At 35.2% G+C, this 11,459-nt stretch overlaps 3 protein-coding genes and 3 non-coding genes across 6 annotated transcripts; all 6 read left to right on the plus strand.

The window, feature by feature from the left end:
• The first annotated feature begins 712 nt into the window (after positions 1-712).
• LOC114166744 (uncharacterized protein At1g51745-like) lies at positions 713-5,903 on the plus strand. Its single transcript, XM_028051533.2, has 3 exons — positions 713-1,390; positions 2,451-3,511; positions 4,332-5,903. Exons 1-3 carry the CDS (start codon positions 1,200-1,202, stop codon positions 5,426-5,428), a joined length of 2,349 nt encoding a protein of 782 aa, XP_027907334.1. The 5' UTR covers positions 713-1,199; the 3' UTR covers positions 5,429-5,903.
• Positions 5,904-7,219: 1,316 nt separating this feature from the next.
• Positions 7,220-9,593, plus strand: LOC114167474 (large ribosomal subunit protein eL28y-like). The gene is made up of 3 exons (XM_028052565.2): positions 7,220-7,431; positions 7,709-7,872; positions 9,309-9,593. The coding sequence occupies exons 1-3, from the start codon at positions 7,284-7,286 to the stop codon at positions 9,447-9,449; spliced, it is 453 nt and encodes a 150-aa protein (XP_027908366.1). The 5' UTR covers positions 7,220-7,283; the 3' UTR covers positions 9,450-9,593.
• On the plus strand, positions 8,196-8,286 carry LOC114167995 (small nucleolar RNA R24). The gene has a single exon (XR_003600593.1). It is a non-coding gene; the product is annotated as a small nucleolar RNA R24 (small nucleolar RNA).
• On the plus strand, positions 8,557-8,648 carry LOC114167994 (small nucleolar RNA R24). Its single transcript, XR_003600592.1, has one exon. It is a non-coding gene; the product is annotated as a small nucleolar RNA R24 (small nucleolar RNA).
• LOC114167993 (small nucleolar RNA R24) lies at positions 8,896-8,987 on the plus strand. The gene has a single exon (XR_003600591.1). It is a non-coding gene; the product is annotated as a small nucleolar RNA R24 (small nucleolar RNA).
• A 1,240-nt stretch (positions 9,594-10,833) lies between the features above and the next one.
• LOC114167653 (uncharacterized) lies at positions 10,834-11,434 on the plus strand. Its single transcript, XM_028052766.2, has one exon. The coding sequence runs from the start codon at positions 10,903-10,905 to the stop codon at positions 11,146-11,148; it is 246 nt and encodes an 81-aa protein (XP_027908567.2). The 5' UTR covers positions 10,834-10,902; the 3' UTR covers positions 11,149-11,434.
• Positions 11,435-11,459: the final 25 nt, after the last annotated feature.

The raw sequence follows: 11,459 nt of genomic DNA on the forward strand, positions 1-11,459 counted from the left end.
ACAATAAAAACTTAATTACCTGAAATTTTTATTTATATTATTTATAACATTTAATATTTTGTATGTATTTCAATATTTGAGTTGTTTATATTATTTGACACATTTTGGTATTAATATTAAGACAGATATGATTGTGAAATGCGCTTTAAATATCAAATAAAGTTAATAAAATTTGATTAAAAATACTAATTTTATGTATTTTAGAAAATAAAATACTAAATTAGTTTAAAATTTCGGAAAAGATTAATTCTAAAATTAATTATAAAAGTCGAGGAAAAAAATATATTTAACCGTTTTTCAATCTATTTACTTAATTTTTAACATGTTTTTTTTTCATCCATCATGTTTTTCTCTTTTGGTATGCTTGTTTGTTAGCTGTAACTTCATTCAACCAAGATTTTTCACTTTCCAAAACCATAAGCAGAACAAAGGAGAAGAGAAGATGAATTGAGATTTGAATGTGTTAAACTGAAAAAAAAAAAAAAACACAGAGTGATTAAAAACCTAAATATCTCACAAATCACACATAGAAGTGTAAAACATTGAAAAGATGAAAACGATAATAAATACACGAACGCTGACAACACAGGTGAAACCTGACAAACCGTGTACTACGATACACTAATTTTTTTATTTTTTCTCAAGAAAAAAAAAAAAACCCAAAACACCAAAAACGAACACATCGCCTCAGTGCCTCTCTTCCCTGTTTCTGTAGTGTAATGTGTAATGGGCCATCGCCTAAAGATACCAAATGTCACGTTTTGATCCAAACAACAACCCCAATTCTCAACCCCTTTCTCTCTCTCTTTCTCACGGAAACAAAGAAACCGCTTCTCTCTCTCTTCCTCACTCACTGCTACTCACTCTATGCTGTCCGTACCCTCTGTGTTTGCCACGGATGACCACCACCATCCTCTCATGGAATGTAAAAAACCCTCACTTTCAAGCTAGATCCCTCCTCGCCCTTTTCTCCTTCACAGCTCCTAGATCTTTCACCCTTTTCTACCTGCATGCACCATTACCAATTCTAATGGGGTTTTAGCCTCTTGGTCTTTCTGGGTTTCTTCTGTTTTGCGCAAAAGTGAGGCCTTTCGGCGCTTTCTCAACTTGGGTACCTCTGCAATGATGGCGCGTTGGGATTGATATGTTCTTTTTAAGAAAAGAAGGGAAAAGGGTTTAAGGGTTTTTTTCCTTTTCAAATGGGTAGCTCGGGAAAGTCGAACGTGAACGGAATCGATGCGTCGGTGGGTGGGTTGGTCTGGGTCCGGCGAAGAAATGGGTCCTGGTGGCCGGGTCGGATATTGGGTCTTCACGAATTGTCGGAGAGTTGCTTGGTTTCTCCGAGATCGGGTACTCCCGTCAAGCTCTTAGGTCGTGAGGATGCAAGCGTGTCAGTCCCTTCTTCTTTTGTTTGTCTCAACTTTTTTTAATGTTTTTGCTTATATTCATGTCTGAACCTTTTTCCCATCTATCTTCGTCCTTAACTACTCAACTTTTTTTAATGTTTTTACTTGTATTCATGTCTGAACTTTTTTCCCATCTATCTTCATCCTTAATTAGAAGGTGTTGGAGTTGTAGCTGCATGATATGAATCATATAATATTGGTTTGATCATTGGAATTTTTTATGTTTTTTCTTTTGGGTGGTCTGAGGGGAGCTGTTTTTGGTTGATAAGGGAATTGGGAATTCGAGATACACAGGACAAGTTTTTCTGTAACCTTAATGAGATGTTGGTTTTTGCCATCGATGTGGACCATTGCTTTAACGTGATTTTCTAGGTAGTTCTGGTTCCTATTATTATAGGATAAACTTGTTTTTCTTTTAGCTTCTTAATTATGTTACCTCATCTTCTCTATTGAGGGTTTGTTTTTCCCCAGAATTAGCTGAGAAATTTTTAAGCCATTGAGCTGTGGAGCTTTTAAAACCGGAAAATGAATATTATTGGTCTACTTAAAATTGTACAAGGTATTAAAGGTGGAAGAGGTATTAAAAGGTCTTTTCGAATAAACTTCTTTTGATGAGAGTGGGACTTATAAAGTTGTTTTCTCTATTGTTGAGATAAGTGGATCTAATGTACAGGGTGTCATGCATCCGGAATGTAATGTGAAGTTGAACGATACAGTCTTTTGGAGGAAAATTATGATGACTACTTCCTATATGGCCATATAGGCTACAGACAGATTTTCAGAATAACTAGACCTGTTTAAGAAATTGGTTGTTGTCACCACTATTTTGGATGTGGCTTTCCTGTCCAGCAGAACTATAACCTGTTTGTTAGTTGGGAACTTAACCCATTTTCCACTGCAACTTCAAATTTGATTTGTTGTCACTATATTAAAAAAACTATAGCTTGTGTAATACAGTTGACTTTCTCAAATTTGTTTGAGTTATTAAGGTGTATTTAAATTTGTATAAAGTCTGATTTTGAGAAAAACTTCTCTGTGATATAGGGATTGGTATAATCTTGAAAAATCAAAGCGGGTAAAAGCTTTTCGCTGTGGAGAGTATGATGAATGCATTGAGAAGGCAAAGGCATCGGCTGCTAATTCAAACAAGAAGGCAGTGAAGTATGCTCGCAGGGAAGATGCCATTCTTCATGCTCTTGAACTAGAGAGTGCTCACCTGGACAAAGAATCATTAAGCTTGTGCTCTGGATTAGATAAACCTGGTAGTGAACATGGAGAGTCAGCTGAGGAATTACCACTCATGTCTAATTCTGAAGATGTGACTGGTGATTTGAGTGACTCTGATGACAATTCTAATTCAGCCCCAGAAATGTCACAATCTGTTATTTCTTTTGAAGTGCCAAATCACAATGGTTCTTTAAAGATGCATTCTGTGCAAGGAAGGAGGAGAAGAACACCTAATGATTCAGAAGACGATGGATCTGAAGGAGTCAAGCGAATGAGAGGACTTGAGGACTTGGGCATTGGTGTAGTATCAAAGAAAAAGGTCCAAGTTACAGGTGCAACTGAGATTGGTCAACACATTAGTGCTTCACTCAACAATTCTACCACAGGGAACTGCCTGTCAAATGGAACATCTGTAAATGGTGGTAAAGGTTATTCTTCAACATTGAAAAGGAAGAGATCACAAGTGGCAAATGTTCACGAGTTTTTGAAACGGAAAAATCGACGCCGGCCCTTGACTAAAGTTCTGGAGAGTACAGCCATGGTGTCAGTTCCTGTCATTTGTGATCAGCTTCCCAGTTCAAACAGTTCTCCACTATGTGGGGTAACTGATGGAAGAATTTCAGGATTAGATTCTAATGATTCAAAGAAAACTTTTCCAATGGCAACACATAATTCAGATAGTACTGAGGCTGCTTGTGAGAATGGGACTTCATCAATTGTTCCTGACCATGGTAGTGGAGATGATGGTTCACAAATCAATCATGGGGTCAAGGAGAAAGAAACTTCTGACCAACCAGCACTAGTTGGCAAAGATTCTCCTGATAAACTATTTGATGTGCCATTTGTTGGGGATCTTGGGGAGGAGAAACACACTCCTGGTATGCCACATATAATGGTTACAATTCTCATAAAAAATGCCTTGCAGTTTGTGATCCCCTGGTTACAATTTTCATCAAAAATGCCTTGCAGTTTGTGATCCCCCCACCCTCGCTGACTGATAAAATTTTCTTTCCTTTTTCTCCATTACTTAATTTTCCCTTTTAATTTCAAGATAGATTTAGGCCTTTAGATGGTATGTTGTGAAAGCATGCCAAATAGTTTGTGTTGTGAGGCCCTAGCCACAACAAATAACTTAGAAACAGATGGAAATGTAAGTGTTTCCTGGAAGAGGCGCAGTGATCATACATATTAATTAGAACAGTTGAATAAACTAGGTCGAAGCATGGTTTTATCGTTGGCTTCTTTGGAAGGAGAATAGAGATTCATTGACCTTTTGAGCAAGTGGCACTTGTGTTGCTCATTCTTCAGAAACCGTTTTATCTGATGTGTATAATTTCCCCCCTTCCCCACTGTCAGTTGCTTTTGTGTACTTTTTCATGGTTGTTGCTTATGTCCCAATATTATGTGTGCAAACTGATTGTTTAAAGTTGCATTACTGAGCCGTAGTGTAAGTGTAAATATATTAGTTTTATATGTGATTGTGTTCCTTTCCTTGTGTTTTGCATATCTATTCCTATCCGTTTTATATTTAATCAATAGAACCCTCGTTAAGACTTGAAAGCTATAAAATATTGCAAGTTATATTTTTTCTCTAGTTCTTTAATTTAGCCGTACTACAACTTTACCTTTTTGTGTGTACCGGTTTGAAAAGATGTGAGCTCAATAATTGACATTCACTGTTGTGTTTTCTTTTGGCAGCTTTGTCACCCATTTTGGTTTCTTGTTCACCTGACAAGCCTGAAGTTAGTGCATTGGGACAACAATCTTGTAATGTTAGTCAATGTGAAGCTGTGTCACTGAGAGATGAGGTCAAGAACGAACCTGGTTGTACCAGTTCTGCTGCTGCTCACAATATTGTTGGCCATAGACAAGACAAAGGTAGTTCAAAGTGGCAGTCAAAAGGAAAAAGGAATTCAAGACATACAAGTAAAAACATAAAACATATCTCAAGAAAATATGCGGACACAGACCACCAATCTAGTGCTTCTTTGCCAGGAATAGGAAATTCAGATGGAACTTCTTACAAGGGTGCTGGTTCAAAAGTTGATTGGAATGGAATGGATCCACTGCATACTTCATACAATTGTAATTCTCAAGTTAAAAACAAACCTGTTGCAGAAGGCCAACTAGAAGGATTTCGGGACTTGAACAAGCATATCAAGGCTACAACAACAGAGGCAAAGCTATCACCTGATGGATCTCTCACACCTCAAAGATTACTTCCTTATCGCCATTCACGCTTCACTGTCAACTCCAGATATCAAATGGCAGATTTCCCTGGAAGAAACTATTGTTCTGATGCTTCATTATACGATGTTAAGCTAGAAGTTAAATCCAGCTACCGGCCACAACACGTTCCTTTGGTTTCTCTTGTGAGTAAACTGAATGGAAAAGCCTTTATTGGACACCCTTTGACAGTTGAGGTTCTTGAAGAGGGTCATTGTGATAAAATGTTGAGTGGCAGTGGATGTGACATGGAAGCTAGTGATGTCTTTTGCATGGCCAAGCCAAACTTGGTAACCGGAAGAATACATTCCAAGAATTCGACACGATTTTCGCCTAAATCGTCGAGGATGAAAAAAACCGGACTGATGAATAAAAAGATTCGGAAGTTGTCTTCATTGACAGGTCACAAACAGTCAGAAGAGGAGAGAAAACCAGTGGTAGATAAGCTCAAGGGCCCTGTCATAGCTTGCATTCCCCTTAAAGTAGTGTTCAGTAGGATAAATGAAGCAGTGAGTGGTCAAGCACGGTCTACGCACCGGGCATTACCAACATCATCGACCAACCCATGATTTGTGTTGTTGGGAAGGAGTTACAATGAATGGTGGTGCGGATAGTTGCTTCTTTGGTAAAATTTGAGAGATTTTGGTTTACTTCTGCAGACCATAATGTTATCATCTACTTCTTTTAACTATATGCACAGTTTGCTGCAGCCCCACAAATTCTGCCATGAAGGTTGAATCTTCTGTACAAGTTGAAGACCATTTTCATGTAGAACTGTAGGTGTTAAATCATCTGAGGCTTCTCTTTGGCTCTGTAAATAATGTAACATTGGATGAGGTGTAAAGAGGGATGGTCTAGTATCAGGTGTTTTACCTGATATTAGGTTCTTAAAAAGTAATGAATTAGGATGTTACGGAGGTTCAATAACCACATTTTATACTCACGTTGGATTTGGACTCTCGATGCTTTCTGTCGAAGTCACCTCTATGAATCCTACAAGGCTAAAAACAAACAAAAATGCAATTATGAGAACATTTGGATCAATCCCCATTTCAATTTATTGTGTTCTGTATGCAAACTTGTTATCACATCAATACATATGCAGCTTCCCCACATCAAATTCTCATCTTTCATCTCTGTATGTTTATTCTTTATTGTTGGTGTTCTTTTTCATCAGAATAAGTATTTAACCAGTTGTTAAGTAACATGTGAAAGAAACAAGAGAACAATTGTTGTACTACAATACGATGTTTGAATATTGATAGTTCTAGAACAAAAACTGTTTATCTGTGCTTTTAATTCTGGTCTTTCTTGTTGCAACTGTTCTGTGCTTTTAATTCTGGTCTTTCTTGTTGCAACTGTTCGTGTTTATTCTTCATGGTTTTCCAATTGATGGAATGAAGTGTCTCAGCCACCAAAGCTTCATAAAATGTTCTGACAAATATATTATATATCATTAACTTGTGTAGGAAAAACAATGTAAATAAAACAATTTAGACTTATGTTACATTTTACCTTTTTATTTAAGTATTTTATATGGAATTATATTCATCAATTATGTCAGTTTTCGGATGGAATTTTTGTGCTGAAAAACTTACTTTGAAAAAACTAATAAATTATGACAATTAAATTTAGGACAATAACTAATCTTGTTTCAGAGATTGCATGTTTAACTAAACTGTTGATCCAATAATAACTGTTTATGACAATGAGTAATCTATATCAGTGAACTAAAATTGCAAACAAGATCAGAAAAATATTAATTTTAATTGATATAACAATCCTAAAAGAGAGATAGTTGTTGGACGGGTATGTTTGTATATATTTAATAAAATAAATCATTTTCTGCGTTTAATATACTTATTTTTAAAAATAAATAGGATTTTTAAACTTATTTTAATAAGTAAATCTTATTTACTTTTCAAAAAGTACTTATATCAAATTTAAACAAATTGGTTCATTATAATTCATGTTCGGATCACGTCGTTGTTTTAATTTCATCTTGTATTTAAAATTTAAATAAAATAATTAGTTACTTAGCATATGTTTGAATTTGCTTAGATTTCAAGAATTTTATTTTACTCTATGACAAAATTATCAATAATTTTTTAATACTAATAATTTAATTTAAAATTATGTTCAATGAGAGCAGTGGTTATTATTGTTTTTTTTTAACGAAAGGAAATAAGGAAGAATAAGATTAAGACTTTTATTAATCTATCTTCGTAAAATAAATTAATATTGTTAATGGGCTATGTGAATCAGATCCAAACCAACACTTCACGGATCTTGTTTACGGATTAATGGGTCGAACTCCCGAACCCGGTTTCTTCATTTTAATAAACTTAGGGTTTCTTCACTGTCCTATATAAATACAGAGCCTAACACAAAACCCTAGTTGTGAGTTGCAGGTAGAAGGAGCAAATGGCGACAGTTCCAGGGCAACTCGTGTGGGAGATCGTGAAGAAGAACAACTCCTTTCTAGTGAAACAGTTTGGAAGAGGCACCCAGAGCATCGAATTCAGCAGAGAGTCCAACAATCTCTACAACCTCAATTCATTCAAATTCTCTGGTATGTTGCTCGCTCTCTCCAATTTTTCTTTTGTTTGGAAAATAATGGATAATTTTGATCTTTGAAATTGGGTACGTGAAAAACTAATTCTTCTTTTCAAGTTATAAGATTTGGGTATGTAGGTAGAGTTTGGGCATATATTGGAATTCTGAAACTTCTAAAATGGTGTTTATGTATGTTGATCACCGAGTTTGCGTCGTCTAATAAATCTTTTATTCATTGGATCACATTGTTTCAATGGTTTGAAGTTAAATATGTTCTTTCACTGGCATGTTAGGTTTGTCAAACAAGAAAACTGTTACCATTCAGCCTGTTGGTAAGGATCTGTCTGTTTTGTTGGCTACAACAAAGACAAAGAAGCAGAACAAACCTGCTTCGTTGCTCCACAAATCTGTTATGAAGAAGGAGTTCCGTAGGATGGCAAAGGCTGTTGAAAATCAGGTAAATAAAAAAAATGTAGCTTAAAGCTTTGTGGTTTGTATGTTTTTTGTATGATCTTCTCGTTCTAATTCGTTATTGCTTGATTCGTTTGCTATTTTCTATAACTATTTCGTTCTTTAACGTCCTTCTTGTTGTATTCTTAGACGTTTTACTCTGTAATGTCAGTGAATGAAAACTTCTAAGGTCGCAACATTGGTGTCATTTTCATAAATGAAAAGAAGATTTATGTTATTGATGCCCATATATTTGTTGATTATTGTGTATTGGTTTGGGCGCATTGTGCGCTAAACAAATGTCTTTTGGGGCTTTTGCTTCCAAGACCCGTGGTGGTGATGAGGCTCTAACATATAAGAAGAGTCCCTTTTTAGGGGTTCTTCAGTGCAATATACATGTTACGCTTGGCTTCTGAGCTTCGATCATTCTGGAATTCATTCATGAATCTATTCTTCTGAGAATTTTTATTCTATTCATCAAATACATGTTTCTTGTTTGCTTTATTTTCAATTAATTGTTGTTTGCTTTTAATGTAACTAAGAGTCAAATGGAATTTGTTCTTAATGTTCTTAATTTTTATCCGGTCATTGCATAGTCAATAGGTGACAAACCTGGTGTGTTTGTGTATTTGTTGATTGTTGTGTATTGGTTGGCCAATGTACCTTTCTGGACTTTTGGCAGCCAGACTCAGCAGCGGTGATGAGGCTCTAACATATAAGAAGAATGCTTATTTTTGGGGTTCTTTAATGAAATATACATGTTACGCTTGGCTTCTGAGCTTCGATCACTCTGGAATTCATTCATTAATTTATTCTTCTGAGAATTTGATTCAATTCATCAAATATATGTTTCTTCTTGTTTGCTTTATTTTCAATTAATTGTTGTTTGCTTCTAATGTAACTAAAAGGCAAATGGAATTTGTTCTTAATTTTTATTCGGTCATTGCATAGTCACTAGGTGACATACCTGGTGTGTGTGTGTGTATTTGTTGGCCAATGTACCTTTATGGACTTTTGGCAGCCACACTCAGCAGCGGTGATGAGGCTCTAACATATAAGAAGAATCCTTATTTTTGGGGTTCTTTAATGAAATATACATGTTACGCTTGGCTTCTGAGCTTTTTATCATTCAGGAATTAATTATTGAATTTATTTCGTAGTTACAGAGGAAATCTTAACCCTATTTTTATTGTTCGCTTGAATTTGCTTGCTCCCATGAGTCAAGCCTATTTGAGTTTTTTGCATTGACAATAGTACTGCTTTTACTCTTAAATTTTAACCGACTTCGTCTTGTACTGCTTGCTCTATTTGGTTTTAATGTTAAATACTTAATGGTTTCTCGTATTTTATTAGTTGTTGCTGCCAATAATTTTTTTTGTTCTATTACCTTGTATATTACATTTATCGGATTTCATTTACCTAAAACAATACAACAAATTTCAGGTTGCGGATAATTACTACAGGCCTGATCTTAAGAATGCCGCCCTTGCAAGGTTGAGTGCTGTTAACAGAAGTCTCAAAGTTGCCAAGTCCGGTGTCAAGAAGAGGAACAGACAGGCCGTGAAGGTCTCTGGTAGGAAGTGAAAGGGAATCGAGACCGAGTTAACTTGCATTCAACCCTCGTTTTTGCCCCACTTTTTGTGATTTTAGAACTCCTGTCTAAATTTCCCGAGTTGTTTTGGAATATGCAATTATTTATGAAGGATTCTATATGAACTTGAACTAGTATTTCATAGCTTTCACCTTTATTTGTTTCATGGTATAATCGTGGTTGTTGCTTGAAGGTCAGCTGATAAAGTGGCTGGTTTTCATTGCTTGTCTTTTGCATTAAAATCCATATTTAGAAAGATAATTTTACTTTTGCTTTTCATTCTTCACGCTGATAAAGAACGTAATTTGTTTAGAACTTTAAACTGGAGTTGGCTCGAGGTTTGGGGTTAATGAAACATTATAAACAACACAGTTGCACAAATGGTTGTTCTTTATGATGTAAATATTGATTTGATAATGACCTTAAAAATGGGGACCTTTGGTGGGTTTGATTTAGAAACTATAGCAAAGAAAGATTTTGCCATTTCGTTGCAGGAAAAGATGGCAATTTTTGTGAAAGCAAGTTTTCGCACGTATAGATCACAATGCTTTAAAATAAGAATAACTATGTAAGATAAAAAAATCAGTTGAGTTACTCCTTTAATTTTTAGTTTTAACGGAACAAGTGAGCTTGTTTGTAAGCTTTTTAACTAAGTATATAGTTTTTAATTACTAAAAAATTATTTTCTATATTAAGTGTTTATCTAATAACAAAGTAAACATCTAGAAACTATAAAATCACCTACCTTCAGTTGTTACATTTATTTATAAATGAATGTTCTATGTTGATGTCTGTCGTTAGCATTTGGTTGTATCATGGTCAGGCCTCATGGTTGACTGGCTTGTCCATGCGTGACCATCACGGTAGTCTTAAACCTTCTGCTGCTTAGTGTTAATTAAAAAAACATTTTGATTACAAATCAATTATTTGCTTTCAACCTCTTTCCTGTTTTCTTAATGAGTTTGGCATTTAAAAAAATGTTTGTTTTGAATTTTCTCAAATAATAAAATCATCTACCGTTCTTCTAATATTTGTCTTAGTTAAGTTAACGCGGTCTATGCTAATAGTACAAATTTCCTCTTGTCATTGATGATTTGTGCTGAAAAAATGTACCGCAATGTTTATTTTATATACACAATTAAAAGATACTGTTTTCGTTTAATAATTAAATAGTTACTTTTTGGACAAAAGGAAGAAAATTAGAAAAATAAATTTGAATATTACAACGTACTAATTAAACTTGTTAAGGAATCCTTAGAAAGAAGTGTTGACAAAGTCTAAAGTCAATGAAAGCATATTATTACACGCATTGGAATAGCACGTTACTTGTCTTGGTGTAATTCGCTAAGCTTATAAATGATGTTAGACGCAATACAAAGTTTCATAATTCGATTGGTACAAAATCTCTCACACACTGTTCTTCTGGCTGCTGATCCCACAGCAGCCATGTCTGTGAAGAAATCAGTGTCTCTGAATGGTGGCAATGCCATTGCCAACCTTAAGGGCCAGAAATACTCAAAACGTAGGCGTTTTGATCGTCCTTTCTCCTCAGTTGAATTGTCTATAGAGCCAGGGAAGCAGCTGAAGGACATGGATTCCAACAAGTTGAAGGCTGATATCAAGAAGTGGGCTAAGGCTGTTGTTGCTTATGCACGCCAAATCAGTGGCAGTTTTGGAAAGTCTCGTGGCTAACTCACCAATTCAACATGATGGAATACCACTTTGTTGCACAAGGGCAAGATCACAGACACTGGTTTTGGATTTTGATAATGGAAGAAATGTTGGTAAAGTGTGAAAATGAGCTTTACATTAAATTGTTGTACATAGAAATTTGTGCATTTATGTTAAAGTGATGAACGCAAGGGTGGATCAAATGCTTGTGTTTGGGAGGGTCTTGCATCCATTTGTGTTATGATACCTTTTGTATTACTGTAAATATAATCTGGAATTAAGAAGTAATATTTTTCTCTGCATTGAACTGCCAAGTGCCAAAAATTTTCCTG

This window comes from Vigna unguiculata, chromosome 10 (assembly GCF_037176805.1).
Source record: "Vigna unguiculata cultivar grain cowpea cultivar isolate G323 ecotype 2 chromosome 10, ASM3717680v1, whole genome shotgun sequence".
NCBI lineage: Eukaryota > Viridiplantae > Streptophyta > Magnoliopsida > Fabales > Fabaceae > Vigna > Vigna unguiculata.

Bases quoted from the DNA above. Each gene is read 5' to 3' on its own strand.
- LOC114166744 (XM_028051533.2), top strand. From the start codon at position 1,200: ATGGGTAGCTCGGGAAAGTCGAACGTGAACGGAATCGATGCGTCGGTG. The intron at 1,391-2,450 runs GTCAGTCCCTTC...TCTGTGATATAG, and splicing joins GGTCGTGAGGATGCAAGCGT to GGATTGGTATAATCTTGAAA. The intron at 3,512-4,331 runs GTATGCCACATA...TTCTTTTGGCAG, and splicing joins GGAGGAGAAACACACTCCTG to CTTTGTCACCCATTTTGGTT.
- LOC114167474 (XM_028052565.2), top strand. From the start codon at position 7,284: ATGGCGACAGTTCCAGGGCAACTCGTGTGGGAGATCGTGAAGAAGAAC. The intron at 7,432-7,708 runs GTATGTTGCTCG...CTGGCATGTTAG, and splicing joins CAATTCATTCAAATTCTCTG to GTTTGTCAAACAAGAAAACT. The intron at 7,873-9,308 runs GTAAATAAAAAA...AACAAATTTCAG, and splicing joins CAAAGGCTGTTGAAAATCAG to GTTGCGGATAATTACTACAG.
- LOC114167653 (XM_028052766.2), top strand. From the start codon at position 10,903: ATGTCTGTGAAGAAATCAGTGTCTCTGAATGGTGGCAATGCCATTGCC.